General features: G+C 39.3%; 1 protein-coding gene across 1 annotated transcript in view; it reads left to right on the forward strand.

Moving 5' to 3' along the window:
* Window positions 1–743: 743 nt before the first annotated feature.
* Window positions 744–15252, forward strand: part of LOC127951676 (acetyl-coenzyme A synthetase, cytoplasmic-like) — a 15854-nt gene continuing 1345 nt past the window's right edge. The window contains exons 1-16 of the mRNA XM_052549691.1: window positions 744–1118; window positions 1199–1394; window positions 3817–3908; window positions 4039–4142; window positions 5314–5386; window positions 5864–5939; window positions 7397–7478; window positions 7633–7770; window positions 11424–11594; window positions 11726–11859; window positions 12910–13042; window positions 13554–13610; window positions 13687–13767; window positions 13855–13963; window positions 14702–14770; window positions 15183–15252. The exon at window positions 15183–15252 is cut by the window's right edge and continues 107 nt beyond it. Of these exons, the coding sequence (XP_052405651.1) occupies window positions 968–1118; window positions 1199–1394; window positions 3817–3908; window positions 4039–4142; window positions 5314–5386; window positions 5864–5939; window positions 7397–7478; window positions 7633–7770; window positions 11424–11594; window positions 11726–11859; window positions 12910–13042; window positions 13554–13610; window positions 13687–13767; window positions 13855–13963; window positions 14702–14770; window positions 15183–15252 (1736 nt within the window). The 5' untranslated portion in view covers window positions 744–967. The remainder of the gene's footprint in view (window positions 1119–1198; window positions 1395–3816; window positions 3909–4038; window positions 4143–5313; window positions 5387–5863; window positions 5940–7396; window positions 7479–7632; window positions 7771–11423; window positions 11595–11725; window positions 11860–12909; window positions 13043–13553; window positions 13611–13686; window positions 13768–13854; window positions 13964–14701; window positions 14771–15182) is intronic.

The following is a 15252-nucleotide window of genomic DNA, read 5'->3' on the forward strand; positions in this document are numbered from 1 at the left end:
GAACACCGAGCGGCTAACGAAAATATAGATTGCACATTGTGTTCTTGAAATGACATGATAAAAATAACACAGACTATCATCATGCACACTTGTGAAACTTAAGATAGCTTAAATTCTAAAACGCGTTGTAATGCAAGACTTACTAAAATGTGAGCCAGTGTATCTATCTTGGTGTCATTGTTATTTATTTGATAGAATTTCTTGAATTTTAATTGTAAAAATTATTTTTACATAAAACATTTGTATTCTAAAAATGCACAAAAGTGGGTTAGTGGGTCGTCATCTGTTTACTTGTTTATTGATTAATATAAATCAATCAATCAATAAGTATGTTCTTTAATAATAATGATAGGTAAAAATTGATAGCCTGAATGCACTGTAAGTCGCTTTGGATAAAAGCGTCTGCTAAATGCATAATTCTTTATAAAGTTTATATTTTCAGTTGTGTATATTACAATGCATAAAATATACTGGGGAAAAAATAGAAAAATTTAAAAGGTTTTACAGTTAATGTTTGTTAGTTTGTTGTCATTATTTTTACGTCAGAATTGAAATATTCATAAGTAAATAACGTTTTTACTTTAAAAATGCAAAATGTTTTCTTTAAGGGTTAGTGTGTGTGTTAGCTTGTTGTCACCATTATTGTTATTATTATCATAATTTTTTTGTTTGTTTTAATGTTTTTGATTATAATTGTAACAGTTCTTAACAAATTGATAACTTTATGTGTGTGTGTCTCAGTAAACATGCAGACCATCCGTCAGACTCGTGCTGCACCTCCCTCTGCAGTGAGCAGACGCTCAGCCAATGGAAAAGTAGGAGTGCTGAATAGAGCGCTCTGATTGGTGGCGGCCATGCTGAGCAGACTGGGCATGATTAAAGGGTGGACACCTCGTGCACAGCCACAATAATCTGCTTCATTTCCAGACTGACATCTATCACTGACACAGATCTTTAGGATTGAGAAATGTCTCCAGTTTCAGTCTCCACCAACAGAGATGTCCCAGGACAAGAGGAGAAGACCTACCATCCATCCCATGGCCTGTTCACTGATGCACACGTGCCAGACTTTGATGCATATCTTGCCTTATACAAAAAGTCTACAGAAGAGCCTGAAGGTATCATATAATGATGCATGCATAAATGAGAGGGACACTCCAATGTTAGATAATGCAGTAAAGGTGCCCATGCATTGCAGACTTCTGGGCTGATGTTGCTCAAGAGTTTTACTGGAAGAAGTCTCCGCCAGGCCCGATGCTGCAGTATAACTTTGATGTCAACAAGGGGAAGATTTACATCAAGTTCATGGAGGGAGCAAAAACCAACATCTGCTACAACGTCCTTGACCGAAATGTCCATGAGAGGAACCTGGGAGAGAAAGTGGCTTACTACTGGTAATCTAACATGCTCTCAGTGTTTTAAAATGATGCACAAAGACCTCTGTGCATACAATACATGCTTGATCTGATTTAATTGTCTATGCATTTAAGATCTGCTGCTGTGTGTCAAAAGAGCAGCACTTATTGGCATGTGTTTTTCCACATGCTCACTAAAGAAAGAATGTTTAATGCTTAAAATAAAGCATGATGTCAGAAATATATATATGTAATATGGGGGGAGGGGGACCTTTTTATTCCAACCAGTGTTTACTTCAAGTTTGAGTAATTGTGTTATGTGCTTTTATGCATTTTTTAAATGTGTGTACTTGTTTAGTATTATTATTATGTATAGTTATATTAATATCATACTAATATCATACATTACAGTAATTACAGGTTGCTACATGGTCATAAATACATTCAATTATAATTATAAAAATAATCATTATTTATAATTATGTATCATTTAATATAATTAAATAATTTCGAGTCTTAAATTGTTTCGAGTTAATGCATTTTGGCTAGGTTCAGTCCATACTTTTAATGTTGAAATATGCTCCTGTTCATCTAGAGTACACAAACAAGGCAGGGCACAATGATTATCATGAGTCTTATTGAACCATGTCACCTGCATTTATCATCAACTATTACATAACACCTTTATTACATACTATAAAAGAGTGAGAAGATGGTTCCTGTAAGATTTGACACATGAGAAGTCATCCGAATGTTAATTCCTAATGCCTTCTCAGGAACATCCCTATGACTCATTCCAGTATTCAATCAAAGTGATACAATATTGGCAACAATAATGAATAATCATTGTTGTCATGTTAGTTATGCGCTGAAGTATTAATAGTCTTGTGGAACAAGGGGTGTCATGTAACTGCTGTTATACACAGTCATATATCAATCACTACCATTTAACTATATTCTACTGAATCTCACGTCATATTTCACCCCAAATTTGTAAAGAAATAAGAAATTGTATAGTGCATATATAAAAATAACATATTTCTATGAGCATTAACATTATTATGATTGTGTTAATGGCAGTTAAGCTCTTTTCACCTTAAATTTGTATTAGTGCTGTCAAACAATTAATCACGATTAATCTTTTAGTTTACTCAATGTATGTGTGTGTACTGTGTACTGTATATGAATTACATTTATGAATATATATATATATAGGTCAGCGTCTGTTCTCATTCATACCAAAGGGGTCACTTTGCTTAAAAACTGTTCGTCCTGTCAGCAGTCCATCATGGTCTTTCCTTTCTTGGACGGCCAGGTGCAGATGCACAACAAACAGCACAGCAAAGTGTTGCATGAGTTTGCACATCAGCTACTAATGTAAAAGCAGCAACCTTTGCACAAAAAAGCACACTGTCTTCAGAAAATGTGAAATTGTAAGTTTAAAGTGTGGTTTAACAAGGCATGTTGCCATATTACAATCTGTTTAACTGACTTGTGCAATAAACTGTAAGTGAAGCTCACTGGCCAAATGCACAGCTGATGGATGTCCAAATCTAATGCAGGCAGCAGAGCCAAAGTACAGCCCAATTTCTGTAAAAATGAGACGCATACAGTGGGGTCCAAACAACTGAGACCATACTGACAATCAAAGTCACTGTGGGAATAAACAGAGTTTTAGGATTTAAGCCAACAAAGATGGATTGTTTCACATTCTGCATTATTTCTACATGATGTGCGTCACTGCTCATGTCACTCATTCAAACAGTATATATATAATATATAATATTTTTTTTTATTTGCTTCAATTAAAACACAAGATGCTTTTTGGTGCAAGATAATGCTATTGTTAAAGAAAAAGGGTGATAAATTGTCATACATGTTCATTCTTTTTTTCAAACAGTACTATTTTAATATTCCTTTTAATTATTATTTAATTATTAAACTTTCTTGAATTATTATTGAAATATTTAAAATTTTTACATTTTAGGAACTTTGTATATATATATATATATATATATATATATATATATATACTGTAATATTACTATTAATATCATAAATAAACTATATGAAAAAGAATGAAGTCTTTTTTTATTCCATTTATTTGCTAATGCAAACATTTTCATTTAAGGTTTCTAAGTTTCGCCTAATCTTAGTTTTCTTTCTTCTTTTTTTCAATTAATAAAAAAAATTAAGCATTTTAGTTTAGTTAACAATAACAACATTGCATTCAACTTTTCACTCAATTACTCAATTAATACAATTTATCATGATATATTACATGCAAAATGTTAGCTTTTTATGAATTTCAAAATCATCTGAAACACCAGTTTTAAAATGAAAATGTATGTGCCCAATTTGTTCAGTAGTATGTTTAAGAGGCCAGCACACTGTATTGCATAATGAAGGCCACAAATCCATTATTTCCTAATGGTTTAATATTGATCAATGTTTCCTTCAGGGAGGGAAACTCACCTGATCATCACCAGAACATCACCTACATCCAGCTGTTGAGAAACGTGTGCCGATGTGCCAATGCACTGAAGCTGTTGGGTAAGACCATCTTCCTCCTCTGGGTTTGAGTTTGCTCAGCTTAGTGTTAGTGCATTCAGCCTGAACCTCAGACATGAGTATTTCTCCTAATGCTTTCAGATTCACATTGATGTTTATTTCTGTGATCCAGGTGTGAAGAAAGGTGACAGAGTCGCCATCTACTTACCCATGATTCCAGAGCTGGTGTACACGATGCTGGCCTGTGCGAGAATCGGCGCTGTTCACTTGATAGTGGTGAGCAGCTTTACACATCTGTAGTAGTTTTACATTAAATAAATATTCTGGGTTTAAAAGGAATCGTTTGCCTGAAAATGCAAATTTGCTGAAAATGTACTCACTCTCAGACCATCCAAGATGTAGTTGAGTTTGTTTCTTCATCAGATTTGGAGAAATGTAGCATTCCATCACTTGCTCATCAATGGATGCTCTGCAGTGAATGGGTGCCGTCAGAATGAGAGTCCAAACAGCTGATAAAAACATCACAATAATCCACACCACTCCAGTCCATCAGTTAACATCTGGAGAAGCAGAAAGCTGAATGTTTGTGGACAACAAATTCATCATTAAGATGTTTTTAACATCAAACATTGCTTCTGACTAAAATGCAAGTCCATAATTCATAATATGGTTTTCTCCAGTAAAAAAGTCAACTCGTCTGATTCAGGAGAGAAATATGCACATATCAAGCACCATTTACAAGCCAAAATAGTCCAAAACAAATATGTCGGTGGATTTTGATGTGAAAGACATCAATTGACCAGAAACAAGGGTTTGACATTAAAAGTGTCTTAAAGATGAATTTGTTTCTTAGAAATATGCAGCTTTCGTCTTCTCCAGATGTTAACTGATGGACCGGAGTGGTGTGGATTACTGTGATGTTTTTATCAGCTCTCATTCTGACGGCACCCATTCACTGCAGAGGATCCGTTGGTGAGCAAGTGATGGTATGCTACATTTCTCCAAATCTGATGAAGAAACAAACTCATCCACATCTTGGATGATGTAAGGATGGGTACATTTTTAACAAATTACATTTTTTAGACGATCTACACCTTTAAGCTCTTTCATCTGTTGAGGATGGTCTGAAGGCGAGTTTAAACTCGGGTCAGTATTTAGCACGGTATCATTAATATGCATGAAATGAGTACAGCCTCATTTACCCTGCCAAGTCTATTTCTGCCCTCTTTAGCCATGTAAAGGTTATAGATGGTGTTAAAAATAACACACGAGTGCTTTCCAGGGCAGTTTATATCTGATATCAAAGCCTGTTTTTAATTTTGGAAGATGACCCCATTACAGCTAAACTCTAATTGTATTCATTCATATTGGAACCGCAGATATCTATATTATTTATCTTGAGCATATGCAGAAGCATTAAACTCTCTCTCCTGTCTTCCTCATTCAGTTTGCAGGTTTCTCGTCTGAGTCTCTGTGCGAGAGGATCATGGATGCTCAGTGCAACATCCTGGTAACAGCAGGTGACATTAAGTGTTTTATCAAGGTGGAGGTTTTTTTATACTGACTGTATGTATACTGGGTTTGTTTAGTAGATGAGCTCACAATGAGCTGTTACAGATCAGCTTGAAATGCAGTTAGTGATAAGATAATGTGACGAGAATCCTGTGTAGTCACCCTTTGGGCTTCAGTGAAGTCTGAATCATGTATTTATATAGTTTTATATAAAAATTAAATATAACATTTCTAACATAAAACATAAATATAATTTAAATTATATTTACATTTTTATATAAAAATTAATATATTAATATATACATTTAATGTACATACACACACATATATATACATTATATATATAGTTTTTTCTTTATTCAGAATAGCATTATTATACTAATATTACTATATACTGCTACTACTAAATATACTACTATTAATATAAAAAATCCTTAATTAAAATCCTAAAGAAAACTGAATTGAGTTGAAAATGTGCTCTACAGATGGGGTTTACAGAGGTGACAAGCTGATCAATCTGAAGAAGATTGCGTCTGATGCTCTGGAGCGCTGTAAGGAGAGGTACGTCCCTCTATCCTCTATCAGAGAGACCTCTGTTTACATCAAGCTCACACACACACACACACACACACACACCGGAGCACGCTCCCAATCACAGACTCTCAGGGGTTGCCGAGCAACAGCAGAGTTTGGAACCCTTAGCAGCATCATCTCACCATGGCAACATGTGAAGTGAGACACACGCATCATAGAGCAAACACGCGTGTGGATTGGTAACATGTGACTGAATGATGATGTCGTTGATTTGGCAATTGGCACATTAATCATTTATGAATATCGATGGTATCTCTCAATAAATGACATAATGCCATGATGGAAACATGACTTTTATTATTCATACTTATAAGAGCTTTGCTTTTAAAGGTCACATTTTTCGTGTTTTTTTCGTGTTCGACACCAGCTTTGATTGTGTTTACAGTGTGCAATATAACATGTGTTCATGTTTCGCGTGTAAAAAAAACACAGTATTTTTCACACAATTCACCTATCTGTATACCGCTGTTTCCACGGTCATAAAAACGAGCTGATGACTTCCTTGTTCTATAAAGCCCCTACTTCAGAAATACGTAACGAGTTCTGATTGTCCCAGCGGTTCCTGTGTTGTGATTCGACACCAGTTTAGCGCTCGCTGCCCTCCTGGAAATGCGAATGGGCTAGTTTTGGAGTAGTTTTGAGAAGCAAGTGGGTAGGATTTGTTTTGAGAACCTGGCAATCCTGATCTGAACCATAGACAGTAAAAGAACGCATGTGCTGGAGATGGACTTCTAATCACAGAACGCTGTTAACGAGATGCGCATGAAAATCACATCAAGTTAACAAAGCTAAACAGTGTTGCCCTTTGTGTAATAAGTTACAGAAACTGTTAATAGCACCAACTTAAATAATAAAATGCACTTACCGGTTGTGGTCCATAAACAACGCCTTCTCCAGACAAAGAGGGAACTGCTCCATCTTTCAAGAATAATCTTGTCCTCAGCAAAATGTGCTGCACATAGTTTTACATGTGGAGTATAATTTTCGGGAACCGAGTTAAACATAAATTGTAACCATTAATCTTCAAGTACAGCGTCCCTGGGAAGCCCAAACAAAGGCGATTGGACTCAGAGATGAAAATAACAGAGTTTCAACGACATGACGACAAACACAAACGCAACTCTTCCTCTTCTCCGTCGGAGCGCAACAAGACCACGCCCCCTTTTTGTGTATTCATGTGGGCGGAGGTTAGTCAAAAAACTGTTTTAGTGACATCATTACTGCAGGAACCAGAGGGATGTAGTCCAAACGGGTCGTTTTTTGTAGGTGAATTCTATTAAATGAAATATCTCGCTTGGCATTGAACTTTGAACTTTAGAATTTTACAGATATTATTTATACTCTAACAACAACATTACACACTAACTAAAGTTTGAAACATGGGATCACGAAAATGATTGTATTGTGTTCTCTGTCTCGCTCAGCACGGCCTCGCGTGTTCAGAAGTGTGTGGTGGTCAAACATCATGCCTTCAGAACAAACACTGATGCGTCTGACAAACTACAGGTTGGTCAGTTGAATCAACTGCTTACAATATATGATGGTTTCTAGCAAGAAAAGTTCAAATAGAGCAAATTTAAAATTCTCTTATATCCAGCACTGAAATTATTGACCATACTATTGTTTCTTTTGTGTGTGTGTGTGTGTGTGTGTGTTCCAGACCCCGTGGGATGAATCATGTGACATTTGGTGGGATGATCTGATGGAGAGTGTGTCAGACGAGTGTGAACCGGAGTGGATGGACTCCGAAGATCCTCTCTTCATACTTTACACAAGCGGCTCGACCGGAAAACCCAAGGCACCTAGCATTTACAGTATTGTTCAAAATAATAGCAGTACAATGTGACTAACCAGAATAATCAAGGTTTTTAGTATATTTTTTATTGCTACGTGGCAAACAAGTTACCAGTAGGTTCAGTAGATTGTCAGAAAACAAACAAGACCCAGCATTCATGATATGCACGCTCTTAAGGCTGTGCAATTGGGCAATTAGTTGAAAGGGGTGTGTTCAAAAAAATAGCAGTGTCTACCTTTGACTGTACAAACTCAAAACTATTTTGTACAAACATTTTTTTTTCTTCTGGGATTTAGCAATCCTGTGAATCACTAAACTAATATTTAGTTGTATGAACACAGTTTTTTAAAACTGCTTGACATCTGTGTGGCATGGAGTCAACCAACTTGTGGCACCTCTCAGCTGTTATTCCACTCCATGATTCTTTAACAACATTCCACAATTCATTCACATTTCTTGGTTTTGCTTCAGAAACAGCATTTTTGATATCACCCCACAAGTTCTCAATTGGATTAAGGTCTGGAGATTGGGCTGGCCACTCCATAACATTAATTTTGTTGGTTTGGAACCAAGACTTTGCCCGTTTACTAGTGTGTTTTGGGTCATTGTCTTGTTGAAACAACCATTTCAAGGGCATGTCCTCTTCAGCATAGGGCAACATGACCTCTTCAAGTATTTTAACATATGCAAACTGATCCATGATCCCTGGTATGCGATAAATAGGCCCAACACCATAGTAGGAGAAACATGCCCATATCATGATGCTTGCACCTCCATGCTTCACTGTCTTCACTGTGTACTGTGGCTTGAATTCAGAGTTTGGGGGTCGTCTCACAAACTGCCTGTGGCCCTTGGACCCAAAAAGAACAATTTTACTCTCATCAGTCCACAAAATGTTCCTCCATTTCTCTTTAGGCCAGTTGATGTGTTCTTTGGCAAATTGTAACCTCTTCTGCACATGCCTTTTTTTTAACAGAGGGACTTTGCGGGGGATTCTTGAAAATAGATTAGCTTCACACAGACGTCTTCTAACTGTCACAGTACTTACAGGTAACTCCAGACTGTCTTTGATCATCCTGGAGGTGATCATTGGCTGAGCCTTTGCCATTCTGGTTATTCTTCTATCCATTTTGATGGTTGTCTTCCGTTTTCTTCCACGTCTCTCTGGTTTTGCTCTCCATTTTAAGGCATTGGAGATCATTTTAGCTGAACAGCCTATCATTTTTTGCACCTCTTTATAGGTTTTCCCCTCTCTAATCAACTTTTTAATCAAAGTACGCTGTTCTTCTGAACAATGTCTTGAACGACCCTGTCATGATTCTGCCCTCGTGTCCTTGATTTTTCCTAGTCTTGAGGCAGGATCATGACAGACCCATGTTTTGTGTACAAGCGCATGGCCTTGTCTTTGGGCCATGTGCTTGTGTTGTCTCGTTCCCTTGCCCCGCCCCCTTGTTATCCTAGTCGTGTCGTGATTGTCCTATCTGTAACACCTGTCGTGTCTTTATTGTTCCCCCTATTTAGATCTCCTAGTGTGCTCTGTCCTGCGTCGGTTCATTGTGTTTCTCAGATGTGTTCTACTTATGTGATCGTGTGTGAGATTGTGCTGTACCCTCTGAAGTCCTTGTATTACCGTGAGTGTTTGTAGTTAGTGTCAAGAGTTTGTTTGTCTTATCAATCCTGCCCTGTTAAGTTGTTTAGTTCCTGCCCTAGCTGTTGTTTTCCCCCTCGTGGGTTTTGTTTTCCCCTTTTTGTATTTAATAAACCCTTTGTGTAGAATCCTGTCTGCACCTGAGTTCCTCCCTTACCAATACCTGACAGAATGAACCGACCAAAAGGGAACTCAGCAGACAGGAGGCAATACTGGATGTTGTCAGCCAGCAAGCGAGATTGTTTTGAGGGCTCTCGCCTTGTGGTGTTCCGGGGGACCAGGGGAGGTCGTTCCGGAGCGAGCGGGCGAGAGGAGGAGCCCCAGAGGTCCCCACCTACCCAGCTGCCAACGGTTCCAGAGGGTCGTATCCTGGCCGTGGCCACTCTGGGGGATCAGGCACATCCCTCACCGAGTCCTGAGGTGCCTCCCACACCCGTCGGTCTCCCCGGGAAGCGAGGGAGACGGTTATCGTGGGAGTCTGCCTCGGAATCGTCGGAGTCAGCCCTGCCAGAGACCGAACTCCCCCAACCCGCCTCTGACCCAGCTGTGGTCTCTGCACCGCGCCCAAGGAGGAAGAGGAGGAAGAGGGGGCCTGCCGGTCCTGTGACCCCGTTTCCTCCCGTGCCAGCAGCGGAGAGCGCTGGCGTGCCCGTGCCAGCAGCGGAGAGCACTGGCGTGCCCGTACCAGCAGTGGTGGGCGTGCCCGTGCCAGCAGCGGAGAGCGCTGGCGTGCCCGTGCCAGCAGCGGAGAGCGCTGGCGTGCCCGTACCAGCAGTGGTGGGCGTGCCCGTGCCAGCAGCGGAGAGCACTGGCGTGCCCGTACCAGCAGCGGTGAGCTTGCCCGAGCCAGCAGCGGAGAGCGCTGGCGTGCCCGAGCCAGCAGCAGTGAGCGTGCCCGAGCCAGCAGCAGTGAGCGTGTCCGAGTCAGCAGCGGTGAGCGCTAGCGTGCCCGAGCCGGGAAAGAAAGCTGTATGCAAGTCGGCAGTCGTGAGAGCGGAGGAGAGAGCCGCGGCCGACTCTGCAGCAAAGACTCTTGTACAGTCGGTTTCATCTCATAAGGAGATGCCAATTGTCCTAGCTGCTAAAGCATTTTCTGATTATTTGTCCCGTCTTGTCCACATTTTAGAAATCCCCGTCAGTCCTGTCTTGTCCCCTGACCCTGTCCCCAGAAGTCCCAAATGTCCAGCCGTTGTCTCCCCGTGTCCTGTTGATGTGGCCCCGTGTCCTGTTGATGTGGCCCCGTGTCCCGTTAATGTCCCCCCGTGTCCTGTGGTCCCCCCGTGTCCAGTAGATGTTGTCCCCCCGTGTCCAGTAGATGTTGTCCCCCCGTGTCCCGTAGATGTTGTCTCCCCGTGTCCAGCCGTGGTCTCCCCGTGTCCAGCCGTGGTCTGTACCTGTACCCTCTGAAGTCCTTGTATTACCGTGAGTGTTTGTAGTTAGTGTCAAGAGTTTGTTTGTCTTATCAATCCTGCCCTGTTAAGTTGTTTAGTTCCTGCCCTAGCTGTTGTTTTCCCCCTCGTGGGTTTTGTTTTCCCCTTTTTGTATTTAATAAACCCTTTGTGTAGAATCCTGTCTGCACCTGAGTTCCTCCCTTACCAATACCTGACAGACCCATTTTCCTCAGCTTTCAAATGCATGTTCAACAAGTGTTGGCTTCATCCTTAAATAGGGGCCACCTGATTCACACCTGTTTCTTCACAAAATTGATGACCTCAGTGATTGAATGCCACACTGCTATTTTTTTGAACACACCCCTTTCAACTAATTCAACTAATTGCCCAATTGCACAGCCTTAAGAGCGTGCATATCATGAATGCTGGGTCTCATTTGTTTTCTGAGAATCTACTGAACCTACTGGTAACTTGTTTGCCACATAACAATAAAAAAATATACGAAAAACCTTGATTATTCTGGTTAGTCACATTGTACTGCTATTATTTTGAACAATACTGTATATAATAAATGCACTAAGCAGTGTGCTAGTATTCATTCCTTAATTTCTGTACAGGGGGTCCTTCACACCATCTCTGGATATATGCTCTACACATCGCTGACCTTCAAATATGTTTTCGATTATCACCATGATGATGTTTACTGGTGCACTGCAGACATTGGCTGGATCACAGGCCACTCCTACATCACGTACGGCCCGCTAGCCAACGGTGCCACCAGCGTACTGGTAACAAATCTAATGCAGAACATTCACTTGCTTCTGCAACATTCAGCATAGTGTTTACTGTCAATAACTAATACATGAAGTCAGTTTGATCTTAGATTCATCCGTCTGAATGACAGTGATGTGGTGTGTAGTTTGAAGGGGTGCCGGTGTATCCTCATGTGGGCAGACTGTGGGAGATCATTGAGAAGTACGGAGTCTCCAAGTTCTACACTGCACCCACTGTTATAAGACTGCTGATGAAATACGGGAGAGAACCACTGCAGCGGTGAGCACACACACACACACACTCATGGGGACCAAAAATGTCCATGCAAGGTCAAGGATTTTGGATATTTCCATCTTTGTTGGTACATTTTGTCCCCATAACATAGTGTCCACATACACTGTGTATTTGCTTTACCGGGATTCTTCATAGGTGTAATAGTTATTATACTGAGTATATTTTCAGATGTTCTTTCCCCTGAAGTAAAACACTAGCCCTAAACATAACCCTCACAGAAAACTTGTGTTTAGTGCTATGTTTTTAAACCTTTTGGTTGACAATTACACAGGAAGTCTAATAATCTAAATATTAGTACTATAAACTAACCCACATACAATCAGAAAATTAAATGCGGTTTAGAAAAAATAAAATGAAAATTAACAATAATGGTAAAAATGCAAAATTATAATATTTCTATTATAATTATTTAGTTTATTTTACACATTTATTGCTATAAATATTTATACACACACACACACACACAAATATTATTATTATTATTAATATTTTTTAATTATTATTCATTTTTACAATGATTGTTTTTGCAAATATTGTACAAATATTGTTTTTTCCCTAACCTAACAGAAAAACATTAAATAAACAATTATTATGATTAATAACAATTAATAACAATTAGTATTATTGAATTACATAAAAAACAGTAATTGGTAATAAAACCAATAAAATTATAATGATAAAAGCATAATATAGCAGTAATTAATAATTATATTAGGTTGTCCTCCAGGGGGCGCTGGAGGCCTCAGAAAACCAAAGCCATCACTGAGCACTGTTCAAATTGACTTGTTAAATGAAAGATACTGCATCAGGTCAGCTAGTCCTGCTGTGAACTGCTAGACATGCTGTTAAACAGTTAGTTCGTGTCTAAACTGGCACATTCGTGTCTGCTTACAGGGACAAAGATTGTTAGCGTCACCTATTGAACAGAAATTATTTTAGAAAAATCACATACAGTTTTGTGCATCATACATGGATGATTTTTCTAAGAATATAGCAAACTAGTTATGTGAGTAATCTTGCGTCTGTCTGTGACAGGTATGATCTGTCATGTCTGCGTGTGTTGGGTTCGGTTGGTGAACCCATAAACCCGGAGGCTTGGCTTTGGTATTATGATGTTGTGGGTCAGCATCGCTGTCCGGTTATTGACACCTTCTGGCAAACAGAGACGGTAAAACATTTACTATTATCAAAACCAAACAAGAAACATTTTTTTTGGAACAAAGTTGTCCCAAAACCCCTTTTAACTGTGTTAATATAAAGCTATAAGCCCCAAGAGTCGTGCCAAACAATGCCCCTTAGCTGTAATAAATTCAATGTAAACCACAGCTTCACAGGGATTATTGCTTTTATACAACAGTTATTCCATATGTGTAGTAAAGTAAAAAATAAAATAAAACAGGGCAAATAAAGTGCAATGTTAATAAAAACAGTGTAGTTCCTCAGAAACGTTGTGGATGCAACAAAGAGACAAACATAAACAGACAGACGTAAACAAAGGTGTATGTTTGTAGAGTAATTTACAACAGCTTAGAACGCAGCTCAACCAATCAGAATCAAGGAACGGAACTATTCGATTTACAATCAGAATTTTAGCACAAAGTGCATTATTGCTTGTATAATGTCACATGATACTCATTGATGCTCATCTAATAATATGTGTGTTGTGTTGGCACTGCAAGGGTGGCCATGTTTTGACTCCACTTCCAGCTGCTACACCACTGAAGCCCGGCTCTGCTGTGAGTCTCCTGAAAATCTACTTCTTACGTCTTATGAAACTGATGACTCTGATACTGAAGTGTCTTCTCTGTGCAGACATTCCCATTTTTTGGGGTCCAGCCTGCCGTTCTCAACGAACATGGAGAAGAACTAGAGGGCGAGGCGGAGGGATACCTGGTGAGATTTTCATCCTGGTTATCCCAGCTGTTATTTCCAAACCGCATGAGTTGTTTCTCCGACCATTAACAGATGTTTTGGTCTCAGGTTTTCCGGAAGCCCTGGCCAGGAATCATGAGGGGTCTGTACGGGAATCAGGAGGGCTTTGAGAGCACCTACTTCAGAAAATTCCCAGGATTCTATGTGACAGGAGATGGTAATATAACAAAACAAACATATCAGAACCAGTGTTGCTCAGTGCTACTTTCGAAAATGGAATGTTACATTTTTGCGAAAGTGATTGATTATGATCCATTGTTACAAATGTATCAAATTTTGTTACATTCTCTTTTGTCTGCAAATCCATATGGCAATGTTTTTTTCTTTCTTGCCAAAACATGTTAAATATATGCTAAATGTGTTGTAAACAGTGATGCTCAATTAAGTATATTTAATAAAATACATTTAGTTTCAAATTTCATTGGCCAAAATATCAGACAAGTTACTATTTTGAAAAAGCAATTTAGATGTTATGATGTAAATTCAAAGGTAAGGTTACTTTACATGTTTCTTCAAGAAAGCAATCGAATTAAAATATCTTCTAATGACAGTGAAACAATATGATGAATACTGCAATTAACAGATTTTAGATGGACTTTTGTATCTCATCTCAGTTAAATGAAAAGCATTATGCATTGCTTTTTACATAAAAAAAATTAAAAATACTAATAAAAATGTAATGCGCTACTTTACAGTTTACATCCAAATAGCAATCTGACGGATAACATGCATGTATTTGTCATGTGTGCTTAGTTTTCAATACATCACCAGTCACCATGTGGCTGTGTCAGCAGCGTCACCAAACTTCAGCAGTCACTATTTACAGCATGAGCTGCTGATGTATGGTACGGCAGTATGTAACGGTTACTGTAACCGAGTGTCCTTCTGTCCTCAGGCTGCAGACGAGACAAGGACGGATATTACTGGATCACCGGCCGCATCGATGACATGCTGAACGTCTCTGGTGAGACTGAGATTCTGCTTCAGTGCAGTCACCTGGTGCTTAGAGACGGCTAATTCATTTTCCTCATTCCAGAGGCTTTGAAAGCAACTAGACATTTGTTTTATTACTTTGAAAAATCTTCTGGCTTCTAATAAGGTCAGTGGCTTCCGTTTCCTTCCCATTCGTCTTTTCTGGAAGCATGTCAGTTTAGTGAGCAGAAACGAAATTCCATGGAAAGAGTGCAACAGAAAAGAGTTTTCCGGCTGCAACAAATGAGCGTGCACAGCTATCCACTGTAATTAGCACAGTAAAAGGCTGTATTTACAACAATGTATTCCACTTATTTAACTATAGGGGGTTTCAAAGTCGCAAAAATACCTACAGAACTTCATACAGTTGCTTTAATGTCTGTATGTGTTGTCTCTTGTCTCAGGTCATCTGTTGAGCACAGCAGAGGTGGAGGCGGCTCTGACCGAACACCCGTCAGTGGCTGAAGCTGCGGT

Source organism: Carassius gibelio, chromosome B2 (genome assembly GCF_023724105.1).
Source record: "Carassius gibelio isolate Cgi1373 ecotype wild population from Czech Republic chromosome B2, carGib1.2-hapl.c, whole genome shotgun sequence".
NCBI lineage: Eukaryota > Metazoa > Chordata > Actinopteri > Cypriniformes > Cyprinidae > Carassius > Carassius gibelio.